The sequence below is a fragment of the Loxodonta africana genome, chromosome 25 (genome assembly GCF_030014295.1).
Source record: "Loxodonta africana isolate mLoxAfr1 chromosome 25, mLoxAfr1.hap2, whole genome shotgun sequence".
Taxonomy (NCBI): domain Eukaryota; kingdom Metazoa; phylum Chordata; class Mammalia; order Proboscidea; family Elephantidae; genus Loxodonta; species Loxodonta africana.
Genome location: NC_087366.1, coordinates 47,570,054 through 47,586,684, shown reverse-complemented (window position 1 = coordinate 47,586,684; position 16,631 = coordinate 47,570,054). Strand labels below are relative to the sequence as shown.

At 42.9% G+C, this 16,631-nt stretch overlaps 1 protein-coding gene across 8 annotated transcripts in view; it reads left to right on the top strand.

The window, feature by feature from the left end:
• The window catches only part of SMYD3 (SET and MYND domain containing 3), a 783,945-nt gene that overhangs the window by 628,906 nt on the left and 138,408 nt on the right, over positions 1 to 16,631 (top strand). For all 8 annotated transcript variants that reach the window (XM_064276780.1, XM_064276777.1, XM_064276778.1 and 5 more), the window contains one exon: positions 14,068 to 14,155. In XM_064276780.1, the coding sequence (XP_064132850.1) occupies positions 14,068 to 14,155 (88 nt within the window). The remainder of the gene's footprint in view (positions 1 to 14,067; positions 14,156 to 16,631) is intronic.

Here is a 16,631-nt window from a genome sequence, read left to right as displayed (position 1 = left end):
ACTCAAACCTTTCCCTAAACACCTTCTTTCTGCATTCTTAATCTCACTTGAAAGCTTCATCATGCACCCAGTTGCAGAAGCCAGGTGCTTAGCAATCATTCTGGTGTCCCCTTCTGTTCTCCTGCCATGCATTTGTGAACTAAGATCACTCCGTGGCTTGGTCTCCTCCTCTACCTTGTGCTTCCAGTGGCCCTCTGTTTCTTCATGCTGTTCCCTCTGTCTGGATTGCCTCCCTGACTTTTCTACCCTTGGCTAACTCTTCCATGTCTTTAAGACTGATCTCAGGATTCATCTTCTCTAGGACGTTTTCCCTAAACCCCGGTTGGGCAGAGGACCATGCCTCTGTGCTCCTGTAGCCCCAGGGCTTATCTTTCTTTTGTTACATGCCATGTTTGGAAATATATTTATATGGCTATTTCACCTGCTAGAGTGTAAGCGCCTCACAGCTGAGGCCATGTCTCATCTTTCTTCACAGTTGCAATGCCTGGCCCTAGTATGCAATTGGGAAATGTTGGCATGAGTTGAAGACAACCTGAAGGGCACAATATTACACACAGCACTAGAAACTTGGTCACTTTTGGTATCTATGATAAGTCAACTAATTTTTCCAAAAGCAGAGAACATGGCACATAGAATTGTAGATTGAGCAGACAAGAAAAAGAAAAGCTAAAACCATAAGCACTTGCAGCAAATATTAGCAGTGTTGGCTCGAACAGTGACAGTTTTGATCACAGAGGTTAGAAATGGTGACTGGAGTGACAAAGGCCAGGCTGGTGGTGCTTGGCCATGGCTGCACATTAGAATCACCTGGAGAGCTTATAAAAATATGCATATCTGGGACTGCCCCTAAGAGATTATGATATCATTTGTCTAGATAAGACCTGAGCCTTTGTATTTTTTGGCACTTCCCAGGTGATTCTCCTTATATAACCACTGCACTAGGCTCAGAAGCCCTGGTGGCACAGTGATTAAGCACCGGTCTGCTAACCAAAAGGTCGGTGGTTTGAACCCACCAGCCACTCTGCCAGAGAAAGATGTGGCAGTCTGCTTCTGTGAAGATTTATAACTTTGGAAACCCTATGGTTCCGTTCTACTCTGTCCTATAGGGTTGCTATGAGTCAGAATGAACTCGATGGCAATGGGTTTGTTTTTCTGATTTTTGCACTAGGCTCTGACAGCCAAGAAAAGAACCAGAGCTGGGGAAACAATTGGTCTGCAGTTTGAAGGAAAGTCAGAGACCTCAATATCCCTTAAAGCACAGTCTTTTTTTTTTTTTTTAACTGTGCTTTAGGTGAAAGTTTACAGCTCAAGTTAGTTTCTCATACAAAAATTTATACACACATTGTTATGTGACCCTAGTTGCTCTCCCTATTATGTGACAGAACACTCTTCCTTTCCATCCCGGATTTCCGTGTTCATTCAACAATCTCCTGTCCCTTTCTGCATTCTCATCTAACCTCCAGACAGGAGCTGCCCATTTTTTTTTTTTTTTGTCTTGTGTATCTACTTGAACTAAGAAGCACACTCTTTGTGAGTGTCATTTTGTGTCTTCTAGTCCAGTCTAATCTTTGTCTGAAGAGTTGGCTTCAGGATTAGTTTTAGTTCTGGGTTAACAGAGAGTCTGGGGGCCATGTCTTCTGGGGTTCCTCTAGTCTCAGTCAGACCATTAAGTCTGGTCTTAAAGCACACTCTTGGGAGGTGTATGTGTGTGAGTGTGGGCGTGGGCATGTCTGTGGGTATCTGTGTGTTTGTGCATTATTGGTAGGGTGATGGTGGGGTGGAATAGGCACTCGGTAGCCTTCTAGAGTGAATTAAAGCCTCTGAGATATAAGAAATAAGCATATCCAGAATAATCCAGCTCCCACTGATGTTGAAAACTGAGGCCTTGTCATACGTTAAGCCCTCTGAATGAAGTTCTGTCTGTCCCTTGTTCCTACACAGAGCAAGAGGGATTTTTATATTTATTTACTTCCAGAAAAAGAAATCCTTACATATTCTAATCAATAGGATTGACTGATCTTAAAATTTTAGTTTCAAAGTAATCTAGAAAGTTAACCAAATAGTAAAACAGAAATGTTAAAGGAAAACAGCTGGGGCTATATAATTTTGATTCACTTAGCATATGACTAAAAAAGAACATAAAAACTGATCAGGAGTGAACAAGATTTCACAAATCCTCTGGGGAGAGCATCAGAGTATTCCCTGGGGCATGGGGGAAAACACTGGAGATAGGAGAAGAGAGAATGATGTCATCTTGCAGGACATCCAAAGTTAGATAAGGCCACTATCAAACAGCAGTACACAGATCATATCTGTATCTCTCTTGTTTGGGGCAGATTGGCGATTGCCAGCCTGTCAGGTCCTAATGAAAGATGCTGGTGACTCAGGTGGCTGGGGAGCAGTTCTTTGGAAGCTGGAGTATTCTGAGTGCATATATCCAGTTTCCCCCATGATCCCAGCGTGCAGTCCCTTGCCCCTCCCTCACCCTCTTTCTCTCCCTGTGAAGTGGGGACACCTCTGATCATCATCTGGTAATGTTTAGGAAGCTCTGTGGGACCTTCGTCTGGAAGGCTCTGTTAACAGTAATGCATGCTTGGTTTATGAGATGGTTACAAGTGAATGGAGGTGGGGGCAGGGTGCCAAACATGGCCAGTGCTTTTATCTTTGACATTATAAAGAGGTCTCCTGGCTGATGGCCAAATCGGAGTTGACTGGAATATAAAATGCAGACATGTGCTTTCTGTTGGTGAGGCGCCAGGGGAAGGCTTGCCCTGCAGCCAGCCAGCGCTTTCCTTCCACGGGATGCAGAGTTGCCGGGAAGAGCATCTGAGCCCGGGGGACTGTGTGCAGGGTCCCTCATGGGTATGAGGTGGGCTGGAGAAAGAGTTGGTTGCCTCACATCCCCTCCCAGATGTGAGAAAGGTGCGGTCTCCCCTGCAGCCTCTCGACCCGGGAGTGTGTGCACGCTGGAGCGACCTGCCCCGGCTTCCAGGAACAGATCTCTGCGTGTATTCATTCACAGACGACAGAATTGTTTCTAGAATAATTGGAGGAACATTGGCATTTCCCTGTTGAGAAACAAAGTACTACTATTCTGGGCCCTTTCTTTTCGAAAATAAGGCTGAGCTCTTGAAGATAATTCTTTCCCTCTAACTGTGACATATTCCTTTTGAGCTGTTTGCTTGTTTGACACATGATCTGGGATTTCAGTGCTGCCTTACAAAGTGTAAAAAAGAGAAAACCAGTTGCCCTCTGACTCATGGTGACCCCATATGTGTTAGAGTAGAACTGTGCTCCAGAGGGTTTTCAATGGCTGAGTTTTTGGAAGGAGACCTCCAGGCCTTTTTTCTGAGGCATCCCTCAGTGTGCTCAAACCTCAAGCCTTTCTGTTAGCAGTCGAGCACATTCACTGCTTGCACCACCCAAGGACTTATGCAAAGTATAAGAGCTGGGGAATTTGTGTAGGTCAGTTCTGAAAGGGTAGAGGAAATTGCTGGGAACGGCGTTAACTGATGTGAAGGGACAGGTTCTGATGTCATATTAAGTAATTCCCTTTGGTTAACCCTATGATTGCTTCCCAAAAAAGCATGTCTAGACTGGGGCCTCAGAACTTGTTATCCAAAATTGTTAGCGTGGACCCTAGCTAAACTGTACCCTTGCTTTGGGACCACAGTTTAAATGATCTGATGTGCGTGTTTTAGCAAATAAGCAAATACCGTGTTCTCATCTGAGTTGGCAAAGTTACACTCCATAATCATTATATATACAAATGTCCCAGGGAATGTGTGAATTCAAGGATTATTGTTAAATTCTTGGGTCCGCAGAGTGCAGCACCGTTGGGTGTAGCCTTTCTTCAGCCCTGCTACGTTTTGTGCTCTGACTGGTGTTTTTTATATAGGAGAAAACTCATCGTAAAACAGAATGAAGGGATTTGCAATTTTTTGCAAAAGCACAAATCCCAAAGCCTCTCCTGTCTGAGCCTCCTGCCTCTCCTCCTGCGCAAAGGACACCGTATACACATATAGCTAACGGAGTGGAATGATTCCCTTCCATTTCTATGGTAACCTTAATCAAATTCTCACCTGGGGAAGTGGACCCAGGGGGCGTTGCCTCCCTCCAGGCCTCTCCACTGGTCAGTGGCAGAGCTACCGTTGGGACTCCAGCCTCCTAATTTCCACTTTCACGGTGCCGCCTAACACACACGCCTGGATGCCGGGAACAAGTCATGCCATTGTTCTTCCTGTTTTCAAATGTGTCTGGTGCCACGTCTTCACATCCTTGTCTGGGTTATCCAGACCTTCGCTGTTAGGCCATCGCCGCTTAAACCTAACTGGAATCTGTTCCACTGCCATTTGAAGCATTTTCCTTTCTGTTTGCAAAGGAGAGTTTGGAAAGCAGCTGTTCCTAAAGAAGAAAATACAGAGATGGAGGTGTGGCAGACTGGGGGGGAAGGGGGCGAATAAGGGCCATGGTTTTGGTCTCCTTTAAACAAATGTGGTTTGGGTCTTCGTTTAAACAAAACCTGCCCTGAGATTTGGGGGTATACTTTAAGCGTATGACTGTTGCCATTAGAGCAAGTTTCCTGTAAAATCTTTGCTTTTTTCCCAGAGTCTCAAACCTCCCACCTTGTGTTGTTTACACAGTGAGATTGACACGACTCTGCTAGGAGTCGCAAGTATGGGTTTACGGCTGCACAAGCTGTCCATTTGATGATCTCTCTGCAAATGTGAAAATAACTTGCTTGAACGTGCCTTTGCAAACTGACCCAGTGCCTTCTGTTTCATATGATCCCTGTTCTATGTTCTCAGGAATGTATCTTTCCACTTTGGTGGGGGGGGGGGGTACAGGAAGTGCCTTCTTTCTAAACTTCCTGTAGTTTTTAACTGTCTTTGCATATCAGCCAGTCACAGGGACAGATTATCCAATAAGCAAGGTACACATGGGTCTACTTGTGCTTACTTTCTAATCTGTAGTGCATAATTTCACCACATCAAAGATTTCAAAGGTGAAACCCATGTGAAATTGCTCACTACACGTTAGTAAGCAACCACAAGTAAGCCCGTGCATACCTTGCTTAGGGGAAGCCCATGTCTGCCTTGCTGACTGGTTAATCCGCCCCTGGCCAGTCATGCTAGTTTTCCACAGACTGCTGCCTTTGAAGGCAGATTTTCAGCAGGCACTACTGACATGGGTAGGGTCTTAAATGGCCTCAAATGCATGGATGCCAACTTTTTTATTCTCTCTAAATTGGCCCGATTTTATGTAAGCAAATGAGCTTAGTTCTGGAAGGTATTTCCTTCACTGAGACGAGAATACCTGGCACAGACGGAAGGAAGGTATTGAGGTTGTAGCTGGTAAAGGTCCTTGGTGGTTCTAGAAGCTCTGACTGGACACATTCAAGGTGGTTGTCACTTTCCCACAAGATGGGGAGACATTTTACTTCCTCCTATCAATTCTGCGTACCTGATTTAACCTTGAGCCCACAGTTCATTCGAATGGGTGCCTGAAAAAAACCAAGCCCATTGCCATCAAGTTGATTCTGACTCATAGTGACCTTATAGGGCAGAGAAGAACTGCCCCATAGGGTTTCCAAGGCTGTAAATCTTTACCGAAGCAGACTACCACATCTTTCTCCCGCAGAGTAGCTGGTAAGTTCCAACCACTGACCTTTCAGTTAACAGCCCAGTATTAACCTCTGCGCCACCAGGACTCCTTTAGGAAGGGTGCACTTGTAGATATTTATAGTTCTGGCGGAGCCCTGTTTCTGCCTGAGAGAATTAAACAGGCATTTGGAAATGCTGACATCTACAGTGGGAACAGAGTTACATGGTAATCGGGGGAACAGTGCCGCTAGTGACTCAAGTTGTTTTCTTTTGTTGAGTTTGGGCTTTAGGTGACTAGTTACCCAAGTGTTTCTAAGTCAGAGTTGAGGCTGCGACTGGACCAGTCGATGGGAGAAAACTTGCCACTCTGAGAAAAAGATCCCTATCTGGTGCCAGCCAGCTCTGGGGATGGGGAGAAGCTGGAGCTTGGGGCTGCCTGGGCTCCGAGTTCGGACCTTGCTCCATCCTACCTGTGGACATCTGCTGTAGGCACTGAGGTCTGAAGATTTTATGAAGTAGGTGAACAAAGGCCTTTGCAAGCCAATTTTTATTTCCTCTGTGGGCTGGCACAGCACCTGGATGGCACCTTTTCACCCCTGTCACAGTCATACCAATTGCAACAGTATGGGAAAGCAGGCATTGTGGAACCCAGTGGAAAGTGCACAGAGAATTATGCCTGTGGAAGTCAGAGGCTACACAGGGTTGCTCTTTGGTCTGGTTCTTGATAGTTTGAAAGAAGTTTGCCTGGGTGACTAAGCTGAGGAAGAGCTTTACAGGCAACGGGAATGGGCTGAGCAGTGATGTGGTTGCACGGCATGGTCCGTGCCCGATCGCATTCTCATTGTCTCCCTCCTCCGGCAGGATAAGCCTGCTTTTCTCCTTTCCACCAGACAGAGTTGACTCCAGCCAGCTCCCTGTTGGCCCCTGCCCTCTATGGTGGGATTTGAAAACTCGAGGCCACTATGCCGTTTATGATACTAGGGCTTCTAGAGGCCCCATAGGAAAAAGGGGCTAGAAGTTACACCTACTCAGAGAATTATTTTCACTGCAGAAACTTAGCTTCAGGGAGGTTAAATGTCTTGCCAAGGCCACACAGCTATGGAGCAGGGATTCACATATGCACGTCTCATGACTCTAAAAACAGTGTTCTTTTCACTAAATTCTCTGAATTATTTTGTGTACATTTGCTTATTAGTTGCTAATTGGAGCATAGTACAATTTGAACATGCTTCAAGTTGAAAACATTTCTTCTTTATCCTTCTTCTTCACCCCGTAATACCCATTGACTGGTTTGTGGTCGATATAACAATAATGAATGCCCTATTTTTAGCCACGATTTTTTCACTTTATGAAAAATCCACTCTCCCCCTCAAGTTAAATCTGAATGGCTTTCAGTTGTTTTGGCCAAAGGAGGTAGAAATTGGTTCCAGCAGAGTTGTTTCCTGTTAAGTATAAAGGTTTTGAGTGTGTTGTAGATTAATCTATTAGTCCCAGTACATTCTCCATGAACCAGAGAACCTCAGTCAAAGGCACTGCAGAGTAAACTTGTTTCCCTCAGGATTTTGAATTTCAGGACTTCCAGTCTCTCTCTGGAGCGCAGGCACTGTATCAGAACCCCATTTTGCTTTAAAAAGCAAAAAACTTTTCTTCTTTTAAGGCACTAGAATTGTTGAATTGTCAGAAAAGTTTATAAACGTTCACTAATTTTATTTCCCATCCTATACTCATCTCTCTCCTTCCAATCTAATTAGAGTTTGCATGAGGACTGGATAACAGGAAGTACTGGAAAACAGATTGCTGCTTTCCTTTTCCTTTTAATGTGAGCCATCTGAAATTAGCCCAGTGCAAGAGTTTCAACATCAAACGCTTGTGAGCCAAGTGAACACATCTGTTTCAGTGTTGCAGATGCAAGGTGGATCTGGGTGGATGCATCTGACGTTTAAGCCTGATACAGCCAGTGGTCACTTTCTCGAGGATCTGCTCAGCCAATCTAGTTGGAGTTCATTCTTGCCCTATTGAAGAAACAGCTTTCTAATTCACGGTAACCACTGGCACCCACAGGTATGCTTCCTTATTTGAAACCCTGAGGAAGCATATGGCCAATTGAATGTGTTAAGTGGTACCCTTTTATGTGGTGGTGAGATTATCTCATATCGTCTGGTACCTATTTTTACAGTTAAAGGAATGATGCTGAGGTATTGATTTAACAGCTATGTATGAAGGCTCACGAATCCATCCAGGGATAGATGGAGAAAGGGAGCCATGGGCCAGAGAGCCACAGAAGTTCAGGATGATGTGTGAGGTAGAAACCAGGGAGGTCAACAAAGCCCACTCCCCAAATAGCCCTTGATGGTGTTGTCAGAGATCACATGCCCTGAGCTAGTGTGGGTGTTCTTATGTTGCGGGGAGGGGTCGAGTTTAGGCTTTAAATTATGTCCAGCGTCTGGGCATTTGGCAAATATTGACAGCTACAGTGGGGACATATCCTTTTCCAACAGAATCGTGATGTTGTATTAGAACCAAATCAAGATGGGTGTATGGCATGAGAACACTTTTCTTTCTTTGGTTGGGATTTTCACTGTTGTAGTTGATATTGTTGCTGCTGATTTAAGGTGTGTTACGGGTTTTTATTCTTGTCACACTGCTGCCCGTGAATTGTGCAAGATCACGACTCTGTCTTCACTCATTCAGTCTATGAGCAAACGTTTACTGAATAATTTACGATACCGGCATTGGGAATATAGATATGACTAGATCACAGCCCTTTAACGACTTCTGAGGCTAGCTGGAGAGCAGGGCTTTGAACCGGTTTGTGCTGGTTTGAACCAGGGTTCAAACGTACCAGGTGCTCCATGGGAGAAAAGACCTGGCAATCTTCTCCTGTGAAGATTACAGCCTTGGAAACCCTATGGTGAAGTTCTGCTCTGTCCTATAGAGTAACTATTAGTCGGAATCGACTCGATGATACACAACAAGAACTACTACTTAAAACTCTAGAGTGGCCAAGTGGAAAGAATGTTAGTGGTCATGCAGACCAAGCTTCTCATTTTACAGGGGAGGAAACCAAGTACCGGGAGAAGGAATGCTCGCCCAGGGATACACAGGTAATCGAGGCAGAGATGCAATCAGTGCCAGACGCAAGATGTTCTTAATTATCTTGATCATGTCCCAGGAACCAGTGAGCTTTCTTAGAAATCCTTCTACTAACAGTCTAGTTTATTTTTATCATCTCTAGAAAACTCAACAGTAGTACATTGGACTGTTTAAAATGTATTTATGTGTAAAATGAATAGTTTCCATCTCCTGAGAACAAATTTTAGACTCAATCATTGCAGCCTCTTTTAGGTAGTAAAGCTAAAGTTCATTTTTTTTTTTCTCCAAATAACGTTGTCTGCAATGATACCAAGTGTCTTTGATGTGTCTGAATAAGAAATAATGGAAATAAGGACATAACAATTTGACTAACTTCATACCTTGGGAAATGTAAAAAAGAACACATTAATTTACCCTTACATATGGAAATTCGAAAAAATAGAAGATTTAAATGGTGCTTCCCTAAGGTTTTTTTTTTTTTTTTTTCCCTAAGTAGTTTCTCTGTTTATGTAATTTATGTGTGCAAGTGAATGTGTCCCTTCTTGCTGGGGTGGGGAGAGGGGACACAGACCCCATTGTAGGGAAACTTGTGAGGAGAAGCCACAGCACGGGAGAGGGAGGGTCAGGGGATGGCAGTGAGATGAGTTGGGGACCTGAGAGTATGGAGACATTCGCCACAGTGGAGCTCCCTGGAGTACAAAGTAAGAATTAGTTGTTACTGTTAGAAGGAGCCCTGGTGGCACAGTGGTTAAGTGCTGGGCTGCTAACCGAAAGGTCTGTGGTTTGAACCCACCAGCCGCTCTGTGGGATAAAGATGTGGTAGTCTCATTTAATAAAGGTTACAGCCTTGGAAACCCTATGGGGCTGTTCTACTTTGTCTTATAGGGTAGCTATGAGTTGGAATCCACTTGATGGCAATTGGTTTGTTTCTCTTTTTGTTGCTGTTAGAGTAGCTGAGTCTAACTCCAATAAAATGTGTTCTCAGAGCTACTGTTTCTGAATGTTTGAAAGCAGTTCCAAAGCTTCTTTTTTCTTCTGTTAACTGAACAAAAGCTCCACCACCATCAGTTGCCAACAAGTCAATTCTTACTCATGGTGACCCCATGTGTGTCAGAGTAGAACCATACTCCATAGGGTTATCGATGACTGATTTTTCAGAAGTAGATCACCGAGCCTTTTTTTCTAAGATGCCTCTGGGTGGACTCGGACCGCCAACCTTATGGTTAGCAGTTAAGCATATTAACTGTTTACACCACCCAGGATCTCCCATAAAGGTTTAGGATCAACCTAAAAGAACAGCTAATCAGATTGTGTTCACTAGTGGTAGATTTGGAGACCTGGGGGAATAGTGGTTAAGAGTTATGGCTGCTAACCAAATGGTGAAAAGTTTGAATCCTCCAGCCACTCCTTGGAAACCCTATGGGACAGTTCTACTCTGTCCTTTTGGGTTTCTATGAATCAAAATCAATGGCAGTGGGTTTGGGTTTTTAGTAGTAGACTTAGTTCTGAATATAATTCCCATAAGAAACTGTTCTGCCCTGGGCCATGGTCTCACTTTGCTTGGTGGAAGGATGCAAGATCCACTGTGGGCTCCATGTTCAGGGATTTTGCTACCCTTTTTGGAGCCCTGGTGGCACAGTGGTTAAGAGTTATGGCTGCTAACCAAAAGGTTGGCAGTTTGAATCTACTGGCTGCTCCTTGGAAACCCTATGGAGCCATTCTGCTCTGTCATATAGGGTCACTATGAGTCGGAATCGACTTGATGGCAGCAGGCTTAATTTTTTTTTTTTTTCCAAGTGCTAATACTAGGAAGATCTTAGGAACCTTGGCTTGAAGATATTTTTATTAACTCACCGACATGAGTTCACTTTTTGAGGAATCCCAGGAAAAAGACAAATCCAAATTAAACATGAAGATAGTACAACGAACGTAGACTCTGGAGCCACAGGCCTGGGCTTGAATCCCACTCTGGCAATTAGGGGCAAAAGGACATTTGGACCAGTTATTTAAGCCTTAGGACTATCTCGTTCCTCATTTGTATATTGCAGGTATTAATGCCCTACAAGGGTGCTGTGAGGAAATAATTGAAATACTGATAACAGACATTCATATCATTGTAAGTGCCAAATAAATGTTATCTTTTCTTCTTCCAAATCCATTCTATAGACATTTAGCTGAGCATTTGCTACATACAAGGCTCTGGGCTAGGTTTTTGGGAGAGGCAGGATCAAAGAAGAATAAACCTCATTTAGCTTTAAGGAGCTTGCAGTTCAGTGGGGAGGATATGACATGCACACAAACTGCCACCTATGAGTTCTAGCCACGCTAGCCTCCTTGCTGTCCCTGGACCGCTCATCACGCCTCAGCCTTAGCACTGTGGTACTTGCTGTTCTCTCTCCCCATGACTCTTATCTCCTACTCCTTCACCTCCTGGATCTTTTTTCAAACATCACCTCTGTGAGGACTTCCCTGACCACCGTGTTTAAAATTGAACTCCCTGATGCCAGTATCCCCCTCCCTCTTCCCTATTTGTTGTTCCCTCTAACAAGTATATATATATATATATATACATATATTTGTTTACTTTCTGTCTTCCCAAGCTCTTCTACCCCTTGAGTGTAAGCTTCATCTCTACAATTGTTTAATTTGTTCACTGCTCTATCACCTCTGTCAACAACATTGACTAATAGGCTCTCAATAAGTGTTAACTGAATATATGAATGATTGGATTAATTAATTTCAGGTACAGCGAGGGGCATGTGCAAAGCTCCAATAGCCAGAAAGCATGTTAGGGACTGTATGAGTTTTCAAGGAGCCCTAGTGGCACAATGGTTCAGCACTCAACTGCTAACTGAAATGTTGATGATTTAAACTCATCAGCCACTCTGTGAGGGAAAGATGTGGCAGTCTGCTTCCATAAGACTGTAGCCTTGGAAACCCTGTGGGACAGTTGTACTCTTCCTATAGGGTCACTGTGAATCCGAATGGATCAATGGCAATGGGCTGTTTGTTTTTAATATTGCACATGCACACAACACATACACGTATAGATCCTTAAGCTGTATTACACAGAGACACACAAACACACACACCTCCTCATGCACACAGCCACTGCCTCGTTCTGCTCTTGGGATCTCTTTTCTGTGGTTTTCGGGGGCCCTCAGGTTTTTTCTGCCGTGGAACATCTGAGAAATATGTATTTTCCCACTGGTAACATAGACTGACTTTGGCAGTGGTTCTCACAGTGTTCATCCTATAAACCTCCCCAGTAGGCACATAAGAATCTCCATGGAGATGTATCGGATGCATTGTTATGCAAATAACTCGCACCTTCTGTGTTTGTTTGCTGGCTGTGGCCCCTCCCCCACCCCCCATGAGGCACTCTCACGTGGCTGGCAAACAAATGTAGAAGTTGCACGTTATTTGTATAAAAATATGGTATTTCGTTTGAAAAAGTCTGCTGTCTGTCATCACTACCATCACCCCCCTCCCCCCGCCATGATTTAATATATCCTCCTAGGACAGTTTTTCTCCCTAACACCTATTGAGAATCAAATGGATACTGAACACCTGGTTTTGAATAGTGCCTGATGAGAGTTTCTTACCCAACTTTGATTAACCTCATAAAAGCAGAGCTGTCCAATAACACTTTCAGCGATGACAGGAATGTTCTGTATGGTAGCCACAGCCACATGTGGTTTTTGAGTTCTTGAAATGTAACTAGTGCAACTAAGGAGCTGAATTTTTATTTTATTTAAATAGCCACATGTGGCTAGTGGCTACTGCGTTGGACAGTGCCACTTTAAAGAGCCAGGACCTTAGAGAACAGGCTAGCAAAGCCATAGGGAAGTTTCTGAGAGGCAGAGTAGTATAATGACAAGAACCTAACCTTTCGGGGTCAAACGCACCTTCGGAATGAAACTTGGCTACAAGGTGGTGAATCTGGGGAAGTCAGCTTAATCTGTCTGAGTCTTAGTGTTGCCATTTACAAATTGGGTATGGTCAGGGGTGTATCAGCAAGTGGAGTGGTGAGAGCCCTCTGCCCTGGAGGCAAAGAATATTTTACCTCCGACATTGTTTAGAATTTTTGTTACATGTTGAGGGTGCAGCGCTCAGCACTGTGCTGGGCACGTGATGTTCAGTCATTCATCCGACAAGTACTGATTGTGAGAGAGTGGTAAACAGACGGGATAGAGGACCTACTTACTAAACAGGAGAGCAGACATTAAATAAATGGTAGCTTGTAATTTTGTTTTGAATTGCTTTTTCTTTTTCTTTTTTCAATTAAAGTTTTTTGGAAGTTAGAACTTGTTCCCATGTATATAGATGTAGTTGTACTCATGTTCCTTTTTCCTAGCCTCATTTTGATTGACAATTCCATATTTGGCCTAAGTACTATCTGTAGGCTTCTTAACAAATAACTATTTCTCTCACCTATCAGTCTTTTTCTGTAACAGCTTTGTTGAGATATAATTCATGTATAATATAACTTACCCAGTTGACCCAGTGCCATCGAGTCAATTCCGACTCCTAGTGACCCTATAGGACAGAGTAGAACTGGTCTCTTACCCAGTTAGAGTGTACAATTTAGTGATTTTAATACATTCGCAAAGTTCTGCAACCAGCATTACAGTTTTAGAGCATTTTCATCACCCCAAAAAGAAATCTCCACCCATTAGTAGTCACTCCCCAGTTCCCCCTGTACCCCCCAACCTAGGCAGCCACTAGTCAATTTTCTGTCTCTGTGAGTTTGGCTATTCTGAACATTTCGTATAAATAGCATAATGTTTTCAAGTTTCATCCATGTTGAAGCTTGTATCAGTACTCCGTTCTTTTTATTATTGAGTACTATTCCATTGTATGGATATGCCACATCTTATTTATCCATTCATCTGCTGATGGAGATATGAGTTGTTACCAATTTTTGGCTATTATGAATAATGCTATGAACATTTATAAACAGTTTTTATGAGGATGTCTGTTTTCATTTCTCTTGGGTATATACCTAGGACTGGAATTGTTGGGTGATGTGGTAATTCCATGTTTAACTTTTTAAGGAACTGCCAGACTGTCTTCCAAATCAGGTACACCATTTTGCATTCCCACCAGCAGTGTATGAGTTACCAATTTCTCCACATCCTTGCAGCACGTTATTATGTGTCTTTTTGATTCTAGCCATCCTAGTGAGTATGAAGTGGTATTGCAAATGTGGTTTTGTTTACATTTCCTTGATGTTTAATGAAGTTGAGCATCTTCCGTGTGCTTTTTGTCCATTTGTATGCCTGTGCAGAAAAGTTAAACAGTTAGATCCTTTGCTCACATTTTAATTGGGTTGTCTGTCTTTCCTGTCTTTTCATTTGGGCCTGAGCAGGATGCTGATATGCTAACTGGTAATGAACAAGCATGGAAGGAAGTTCAAGAATCCCTGAAAAAAATCGAAGAACTGAAGGCACATCGGAGTATCCTTTACCTGTGGATTAAGCTGGACTGTTGGGATTGCCTGCTTACTGGTTTGAACTTGGTATCAACGAGACCAAGTCCAGGATTTGACCTCTCCATGAGCCAATAGTCTTCATTCTGTTTCATGCTTATAGGCGATATCTCTGATCCCAGTCAAAAATTTGGGTAATGGCTAGGGAAGATTGTAGCAAGATTAGCATGAATACCTCACCACCATTAGATAATGTCCCAAAATTTGTGGTTGTGATATTAGGACAGTAAGTAGTATTCTCTTTGTATGTAACTAGTAACACATTCCCAGATTCCCTTCTCTTATAACTATATATATCTCTAGGAAAGAACAGCTTAGAATCCTTATAATTTAATGTCAATGACCTTCAAATCTAGAAGCTTCACCTTAAATCACCCTTAACTACAGTGGCAATAGGGATTCCTGCACAATAAATTTTCTTAGCATAAATAATAAGGACCATGAATGGGTCAAAGTTCAGAGTGAAGAGAGATTGTTTATGATGGGACATCTTGTTAGACTCCATTGATGTTATATTTTTTAAGAGGTTGTCCTGAATCAGAGACAGGGCTTGGACAGGAAGAGGCTGGGTAGGAGGTCACTCCCAATAGAGGAGCTCATGTAAGCAAGAACGTGGTGAGGGGAGATCACAAGGTAAGAAGAAAGGGAGATCAGAGCAATTGAAAAAAATTGTAAAAGATTATTCAGATACCTTGGGTAAATTCTATCCCAGGCACTAGGAAAACCTGCAAATGAGATTTTTAATCTGTATATAGATGATGTTCTTTAAAGAATTGTAAAGGACAAGAGATGTAGTTAAGCAAATATTTCTATTATTATAAGTGAAATAGCAATTTCTGAAACATGTAGCCCAGTGAGTTTGTTAGCACTCCTCGTAAAGGATCTGGAATTATTTACTAAAGAAATGGAAAAGAAAGCTGTGATTACCAGGATGCTGTATGGGTTCACTAACAGCAAGTAAATCCATAGATTCATGGCTAATCATGTACCTTTTGGGGTAAAGTTTGTATTTAGATTTCAGAAAGATATTTGACAAAAAAAAAAAAATTCAAGAAATTTATGCTAGATGCTAGCATAACTAGGTGTCTTACTAAACAGTTGAATAGCTGTGCTGAAAAAGGTGATGCTAATTGGATCACTGTCACCCTGGAAGGCTCTGTTCTCATCTCTGTCCTCTTCAACCTTTGATTCAGTACCTTGAATGAAGGTATGGAGCAAGGCTCACCCAGTTTCCAAAGATGTGTAGATGAGAAGGATGGCCCAGGGAGAATGATAGAATCAAGAACTCAAAAAATCCCTGTAGGTTTGAATGATGCTTCAGCCTAAAAAAATGAAATTTAAAACAGTGTATGTCACATCTCTCTGGGTAAAGAAGTTCAAGCTTAGTCGTAGAATGTATGAAATAATTTTAGAGTTTTAGTAAAGAGCAAAATGTAATAAAGTTTCAGTGTGATATAACCTCCCCACAAAGACTACTATGATTTGAGGCTGCACTAATAGAAATACAGAATATTGGTTGAGAGAGGTAATAATATTGATTTATATGGAATTTTCTATTCAGTTTGAGGTAGAACATATTAAGAGGGATAATAGAAAAATTGAAATCAGTTTTGAGGAGTGGAACCAGGAGCTAGGAGAAATTAGAAACCCTGTCTTTAGACGGGATGGAAGATCCTGGGAGAACTGCAGACCTTGGGAGCAAGAGGGCCATGTTCATGGGCTCAAAGGCTTTTTATACTGAAGAGGAGCAGGCCTGTTCTGTGTGGTCCCATGCAGCAGAATTAGGGCCCATGGATGAGATAGCTGCAGTTCAGTCTCAATTTGACAGGGTTTTACTGAAAACTGATTCTACTGCCAGGGACCTTGTCAGGCATTGGGGATCTACTGATTAAAAAGATACAGAGTTGTGCACTCACAACTCCCCACTTAGTGGGGGTAGTAAATAAGTAAATACATCTTACAGTAAAGATACATATTTTTTATAGCAGCATCAAAGGCAGAATCATTGCCTTCAGGAGGTTAAAGGTTTCACAGGGGAAGTGACAATTGAGCTGTGTCTTGGAGGATCAGTAGATGTTCACCAGGCCAACCAAGTGGAGAAGGCAGTCCATCACAGGGAATAACCTTTGCAGAGGCCCAGAGCGTGAAATAGATGGTTCCAGGAATTTGACCAGTTGTTCAGTATGAGAGGAGGGAATGTGGCAAGTCCTTCAATGCCATGGACAGGAGATTAGATTTTACAGGTGAGAGGCGACCATGGAAGGATTTTTAGCAGTAGGGTAATATGATGAGGTGAGAAAAAGGCGTATGGTCTGGCAGTCTCTGAACCTCAAGGAGTTGATCAGTTCCCAAATGAATTTGCTTTGCTGTTCTTTCTCTTTTCCCCAAATCCTCTTAAGGTCATTTGAAAGTAATCAGAAAGCGGAAAAAAAGTATCTGTATTC